At 38.3% G+C, this 7,574-nt stretch overlaps 1 protein-coding gene across 7 annotated transcripts; it reads left to right on the top strand.

The window, feature by feature from the left end:
• The first annotated feature begins 277 nt into the window (after positions 1 to 277).
• On the top strand, positions 278 to 7,295 carry LOC114177794 (flocculation protein FLO11). Of its 7 annotated transcripts, none has more exons than XM_028063332.1 (7): positions 278 to 331; positions 1,134 to 1,407; positions 1,517 to 1,625; positions 1,841 to 1,961; positions 2,082 to 2,831; positions 3,969 to 5,886; positions 6,536 to 7,295. In XM_028063332.1, exons 2-7 carry the CDS (start codon positions 1,212 to 1,214, stop codon positions 6,967 to 6,969), a joined length of 3,528 nt encoding a protein of 1,175 aa, XP_027919133.1. In that variant the 5' UTR covers positions 278 to 331; positions 1,134 to 1,211; the 3' UTR covers positions 6,970 to 7,295. The 7 variants fall into 7 exon arrangements, with proteins under 7 accessions (XP_027919133.1, XP_027919127.1, XP_027919134.1 ...); XM_028063326.1 differs by lacking the exon at positions 278 to 331 and adding an exon at positions 353 to 558; XM_028063333.1 differs by lacking the exon at positions 278 to 331 and adding an exon at positions 392 to 558 and having other exon boundaries at positions 1,144 to 1,407.
• The last annotated feature ends 279 nt before the right edge of the window (positions 7,296 to 7,574 follow it).

Below are 7,574 nucleotides of genomic sequence, written 5' to 3'. Positions count from 1 at the left end.
AAATGGTTCATGAGCTATAATATCAAGTGGAACTAAAAATCCTAGACATTAAAATCGACTAATTAATGTATTTTAGTTCTTCTACGCAAACACAGAAATTGAGAAAAATAAAGACAAAAAAAATTCTTAACCATATTGGAGTTCCATTTAGGAGAAAAAAAAGGTTTGCAAAAAAAAAAAAAACAAGAGGGAACCTACGAGGCACTTGTAACGGCAGAAAAAAAAAGGAACTCAAAAGGAAGCTGAAAAACAGAAAAAAAAAAAAAAAAAAAGAGAGGAAAGAATGCTTGCTATTTAGGACAAAACAGCAAATCAAAGGACAACAACAAAGGTTATGGTTGAGTATTAATATTATTATTCTCAAATTGCAGTTCAATATTATGTTTTTTATTTTTCAGAGCTGAAAAAAAAAGAATTGTGTGAGGAGAGAGAAAATGAAATTTTTTTAGAGTTTGTTGGAACCGTTGGATCACACTGGTTCTGATCTGTACTTTTGGGTGCTCAGAAGAAGCCATGAATGCTGTAGATCCGGGTGTCTGAGACAACATTCGTCGCATTGTAATTGGCATTTAAGCTCTATTTTTTTGTTTTTGTTTTTATTATATTTTGTTTTTTAATCTTAGAATTCGCACTGTGTTTGAAGCTATTTGACTTGGGAATTTGGTGAGCCTTGTTTCGCTGTAAGCTCTGAACTTGCTTAATGGGTGCTCCAGCTTGAATTTTGCCGTTTGAATTGGCTATGTTTTTGGTCGGTGATGGAAACGGCGTAATTTAGGATCTATTCCTGGCCAATGTTTTAGGGTTTCAGGTTGAGGGATATCTTCAGTATTAGCTTTGGATGCTTATTGCATATGAATGTTGAGGGGTTAGACATTGCGTTTGGAATGGTACAGTTGTTTTAATATGCCAAATTTAGTTTGTTTGTTTTGGGATATGTGGGTTGGTTGACTCAGTCACATTGAGTATGGTGCTTGCTAGTGTTTGTTGAGTGCTTAGAAAAAGTAACGAAGCCTGAGGAGATAGTTGGTGAATGAAAGTGGGTTTTTTTTTTTTTTGCTGGTATTGTTGTTTGGAGATTGGATTTGTGGTGAGCTTGAGCTATGTGTTAACAATAATCATTGTTTGTTGGTTAGGGTGTTGAAGGTTTTTGACTTTGGATTGAATGGAGAACTTGAGGTGAAACTTGTTGAGCATTGCATTGGGTAGGGGAGATGCCACCTTCCCCGGCATTTAGATGCTCTCCTGGTAGAGAGTCAAGATCAGACAGTCACAAGCGCGGACGCAGTCTTGAAAGTGGATTGCACTTAAGAGAGAAAGATGAAGATCTTGCTTTGTTCAGTGAAATGCAGTCCAGAGAAAAAGAGGGCTTTTTGCTTCAGCCATCAGATGACCTGGAAGACTCATTTTGTAATCTTCTTTACTCGCATCTTGAGGAGAGAATGTATATATATTTATCAGTTGCTTTATTTGTGTGATACTCATGCATTTCTCCCCCATTTTTTATATTAATTTGCAGCCCAGAAGTTGAGACATTTTTCTGATATCAAGCTTGGGATATCCATTCCCGGTCGAGGAGAAACCAGTGAATTGCTTAATGCAGATGGTGACAAGAATGACTATGATTGGTGTGTAGTTTTTTCTATCTTTTGAATCTTACTATGCTAAATCTTGTTGTTGTGTTATGATCAAATTTTATGATTTCAATTCCAACTTTTTGCAATTGTGTTTCTTTCACACTAATAGTTTTGTCAATAATTCAAAATCCCTTTTTTCCGAAGGTTTAGAATTAGATGTGCATTTTACTTTACTGATGCTGCATTTCTGTTTTATTCGTTTGAAGGTTATTGACACCACCGGACACTCCACTGTTTCCTTCACTAGATGATGAACCAGCAGAAATAAATGTTGTGAGCAGAGGCAGGCCTAGAAGTAAACCTATTTCCATATCAAGATCATCTACGGTGTGCTTTGAAATCTGTTTTGTGCACAATTACCTCTTGAATGAAAATCCTAATATTTTCTTCTCTGTATGAAAAGTGTGTTATGTTAGTCACTATCCACCTTTTGTTGGACACTTTCAGATGGAGAGAAGTTACAAAAGCAGTAGGGGCAGTGCAAGTCCTAATCGCTTAAGCTCATCCCCTCGATCTGGGAATAACACATTGCAATCAAGGGGAAGGTCTTCATTGACGCCAAATTCTAGTCCAACTCAAGTTATTAGACAGGCTACTCCAACAAGAAGACCATCTCCACCTCCAACAAAGCCCGCAACACCTGTTTCTAGGTCCTCTACTCCTACTCCTCGGCGAATCAGCACTGGCTCGGGTAGTCCTGCCGTCTCATCTGGGATTAGGGGAACTTCCCCTGTTAAGACAAGCCGTGGAAACTCCGCTTCACCAAAGATAAGAGCATGGCAAACAAACATTCCTGGTTTCTCTTCCGAAGCTCCTCCTAATCTCCGGACATCTTTGGCTGATCGGCCGGCATCATATGTGAGGGGTTCATCCCCAGCATCCAGAAATAGTAGGGACTCTACTTCTAAATTAGGTAGGCAATCAATGTCTCCCACGCCTTCCAGGAGCAGCAGTTATATTAATAGTCATGATCGAGATCAATTTAGTTCACGCAGCAAAGGTTCTGTCATATCTTCTGGTGATGATGATCTGGACTCTCTTCAGTCCATCCCTGTGGGTAGCCTAGACCGATATGGTTCAAGAAGGGGTGGTTCATTTTCAAACAGCAAATCTCCCTCAATTTCCAAGAAGCCAGCCAGGATGGTGTCCCCAAGTTCTGCTCCTAAAAGATCTTTTGATTCTGCTCTACGGCAAATGGTATTTTTTTGCTTAAATCTTGACTTACTTTCTCAATCATTTTATAGTTCGCTGAGTAATTTCAACTAAAGAAGCTGTTTTTAATATGATATTCCTAAATTGTCTATATTAAAATTCTCGTTTGACAAAAAGATATGTTCAGTCAACTCTTCTCTGCATATGCATGCACATAATTTCCCTCTTTTATTCACTTTCCTTTTCACATATGCTAATAAGTTAGAACATTCTTAAAAGGAACTTGGGTTGAGGCACTTGAATCTCACATAGAGTAGTATAAGATGCTCAGTAGAATATTTAGGTGGTTCTCTTCTTTAATAGTTAGCTTTTAAAGCTGGGTTCTCCAAGTGCTTGGATACTTATCAATTGGTACGAAAGCTGGTTGCAATTAAAGTGAATAGGTTGCTTAAGTCCCAGATCCAGTAGTATAAGTTGCTCGGGGGAATATTTAAGTATTTGGTTATCCCTTTATAATAGCTAGCTTTTGAGTGTGGGTTCCCCATTGCTTGGGTACTTGTCAAAATCAAAACAATTTAAATTGAATTTGGAGTGAGCCAGCCATCTTCGATCTTTCTAGGCTACCAATGATCAAAACTTTGACATAATTTCAAGTATGTGTGTATTCCCCAATACTCAGGAACTGTTGGCTAGAATCCCCTAGTGCTACGGAACTCCCCGGGTCTTCCAGGGTTGTTACTGTGGAATCAGTTGGGATGTGATTAGGTAGGATTGGATTGAAGTGAACCTGGTCACCTGGAGAGTACAATCATATTTGATTTATTTATCTCTATAATCTTGGTACAATGCTTTATTTGGTTCTTCTGGTGCATGTTCTCTTTCCTCTCTGTTTATTTTTAAGCTACACATGATAAGACTATTATTCAAGTAAGTGACTTCAGCAAAGTCATCAATGAGCTTGTTTATTGCGCTGCATATAAAGTGGCATACGTGGATTATCATAACCAAGTTTACACATTTGCTGTTCTTAGTCACGAATGAGTTTTTCTTGGAAAGAGTTGTTCATTCATTCATGCTCCCCTCACCTTTTGCCCTGATCTTTTCCCTTATGTCTTTAAGAGTTGGATGCGAACTTGGGATCAAACTGCTTACTTTGTTTGTTAACCAACCTTGCTGTGCCAGGATAAAAAAAGTCCTCAGAACATGTTCAGGCCTCTCTTGTCAAGTGTGCCAAGTACAACCTTTTATGTTGGAAAAGCAAATTCTGCACAACGATCCCTGGTATCTAGGAACTCCTCTGTCACAACAAGCAGCAACGCAAGCTCTGATCATGGTACAAGTTTTGCACCAGATACTGAAGGGAGTGACCACAATCAAGAAGATGCCAGTGAAACTGAAAAGATAGTATATGCTGACGTTCATGAGGAAGTATTTTCCTTTGATAAAACTGATGTATTAAATGCAAACATTGAGCATGAGATCATTGATGAATCAGTTGATGTCCTGCACCATAAAACTATAGGCCCTATGATTGGTTTAGGTCCCACTGAATCTGAGACTTTTGTTTATCATAGTATTGACAAAGAATTCAGTGAAAGTTTAGAAACGTCCGATGCCATAGTTGACATTTCTGAAACTAGTGCTTTTGAGAATACAGAAATCTGTTCTAATTGTGGTTGTCCTCTGGAGGCCACTGATCAAACTGAGAAGAATCTTAGACTATGTCAAGAATGCAGCAGGAAAACCACATTGTTGAGACATATCATCCCGGATGCAACTTTGTCAGTTTCCAGTGACAATTCAGTGAATTCCACAAGCATTCCTACAGAAGAAAAACCATCACATGAAACAGACCAACTAGCTGTTGAGTCTAGACTGTCTCAAGAGAATAATGTGAGTAACGTGAGGTTTCCCCTTGGAGAACCAGGTGCAGAGGCAAATCACACTTTTCCGAGTGAATATATTTGGGACAACTCGCAACAAAATCCTCTCTCAAGTTCAGTGGAGAGAAATGAGCAGACGTCTACTAATCAGCTAGAGGTGGACCAGTCAGGGGTTGATTCCACGAAGCCTGATAATCATTCCGGGGAGCAGCAGTTGTCTCTTTCCAAAGACCGCTCAATTTTGAAAGCTGACCTCTTGGAAGGCACTGGCATCTCTGTACTACTAAAAAGGTCAAACAGTAGCAAAGGACCTGTAATTCAGGGCAGGACTTTTACTGCCACAACGCTATCTTATGATGACCTGTCCTTTGCAAGAAACAGCATTAACAGTATTAGAAGTTCAACGGGCCGTAGCAGCTATTCTACCTCATCATCTGTTGATTTCAGCTCAACAAGACATTCTGATTTTCGTGTCCAAAGGCAGTCAAGTGGCAGGAAATTGGATGTAGACTATGGATATGACGTCAGGATCAGGCCTCCAAGCCCTGGTTCATCTTTTTCTGGAATGTCAACCCATTCGTACCATGGATTAGGTTTTACTACACAAGAAACTTCATCTGGCAATACTGAATGCAGCAACCTAGAGGGGATACCCCAACATCTGCGAGAAATGCAAGCTTCAGAAAATACAGTGACAGATGTGATTGATTCTTCTATGAGTTCCATTGTTGCCAAGGAAGATAATCTTGAATACCATGACCGTAGTAGAACAGCTGATGCTTGTATCTCAGTATTAGTAAGCCCGGCTACTGGTGTTCGGCCTGATCACAATTCAGTGGCATCATTTCCAAATCATGAAAGCTGTATTTTAAGTGATAGAATTGAAGACCATCCGAATAATGTGGGCAGTGTGCCAAATACCGAAACATCAGTTCAGGATGCAAAGTCATCTTTTGATGAGGAAAATGATATGGAGAACTCTAATGTGGATGGATTGGATGCTCTGGTTACTACCAACACTTCTACAATTGAAGAATCAGAAATAGATGGGGAAAAATTTAGTCAGAATGATACTGGAGTGGTGGATGATGATCCATCACTTGTATCAAAATGCCCTGTTGATGATTTTCAGGAACCTTCTGTTTCAATTTCTTCCAGTGATTCTCTTGCAGCTTCTGTTTCTGAGCTCAACGCCTCCGAGTACTCCCATGGCATAGGTATGATGCTGTTTGAGATGAGCATGAAAACTTTCTGTGACAATTTTAAATTATTCTTATGTCTCGAATACTGTCGTGTATGTACATAGCACATAGTTTGTCATGTAAATTTTAAACAGATAAACAAATTTCATGGTCTTGTTTTCTAACAGATATAGTAGTATACTTTGGAAGGTTGTTTCTTTACATATTTTTTTACGAATGATAATAATCTGAATTGATGTGCCTGATATGTTAAGAGTGGTAGTCAGCAGCAACTTAATAGTCCAGTTTCCAATTTGCCGGAAGATTTGTATTTCGGATTAACTTTTGTGTTTTGGAATCAAAAGTAGATTTTTTTTTTTTTTTTTATTACAGAGTGTAACAAATGCACTCCCCAAAATTTCCAATGCAACCCCGAGGTAATTTTTTAATAAAAAAGTTCTATTTTTTGATTTCATAACCGCTGCTCTTGAGGATCTGTAATATTTTTCTACGAGCTTTCTGAAATCTGAACAAATACTTCATTAATAGTGGGGGAGTACAAGAAAGCTGTTTCTCAATGTACATGGTTTTGGCGCTTGTAATCTATTTTATCTGCTGAACCTTTATTTGGAGAAAATATTAGTGCTCAGCAAATTTCTGACAGATTTCTAATGCTATTTCCCAGAAGGATCCACAGTTACGGTGGAGTGTCAAGATGGTGTTAACACCAGAAGCTTGACACTTGAAGAGGCAACAGATACTATACTTTTCTGCAGCTCTATCATCCATGATCTTGCATATAAAGCTGCAACGATTTCAATGGAAAAGGAACACTCAGAACCATTGGAAGGTTCTGAGCCGACAGTGACTATATTGGGGAAACCCAATTCCGATATAAAGGACACACGCAGCCAGATTGCCCGCAAGCGTGCTATGAAACCTCAGAAGGCAAGGCCTAAGATGGTAGAAACTGATGTAAAATCAGAATCGCCTACCAAGACTGAGAATGATGAAAATACTGATGAGTCTTTGATACGCAATGTTGGGCTTCCTAACAAGATAGACAGCATGAAGCCCCCTAATAAGCTTGAATCAAAGTGTAATTGCATCATAATGTGAGAGTTCATAGTTCAGATTGCCTTCTGATTTGTGCCAGCATTTCTTCTCCTTCTGTTGGCCTATATATATACACCAGAGCAGAGCTTAGCCAAATGCTTCCCCGTTTGTGTTTAGGTTTATGGCTGTTTCGGATAAATAGCCAATTGCTATGTGGTGGTTCCAATATATTGTAAGATATGGCACTTTGTGTTTGACATAATTGTAAAGTTATTTTTTTTCCCCTTCCTTTTTTGTTGTAGGCCATTATTTTGAGGTAATTTGAGGATTGTGTTCCTCCAGATGCTCCATTCTTGTTATTTGATTTCCATCTCAAGTGATCCATGAAAGGAAGTGTGAAGTAGAACTCATTCATATTCGTTAAGATTGTGAAAAGCATACTGATTTCTTTGCTAAAAGTTTTTCCATGTCGGACAGAGCTGCAGTTGAATAGATTTAGATTTTTTCTTCTAGACTAGTATTTTATGCATTGAATTGCACAAGATAACTGTTGAATTTTATATAATTAAAATTTGTAATAAATAAATATTTTAATATGTGTAAATTATACATATAAGTTATATAGATTCTATTTATAGTAACTGTTTTAAACTGTCATATAATATCTA

This window comes from Vigna unguiculata, chromosome 3, assembly GCF_004118075.2.
Source record: "Vigna unguiculata cultivar IT97K-499-35 chromosome 3, ASM411807v1, whole genome shotgun sequence".
NCBI lineage: Eukaryota > Viridiplantae > Streptophyta > Magnoliopsida > Fabales > Fabaceae > Vigna > Vigna unguiculata.
The sequence above is the reverse complement of the archived record's forward strand: the minus strand, read 5'-3'. Positions and strand labels throughout refer to the sequence as shown.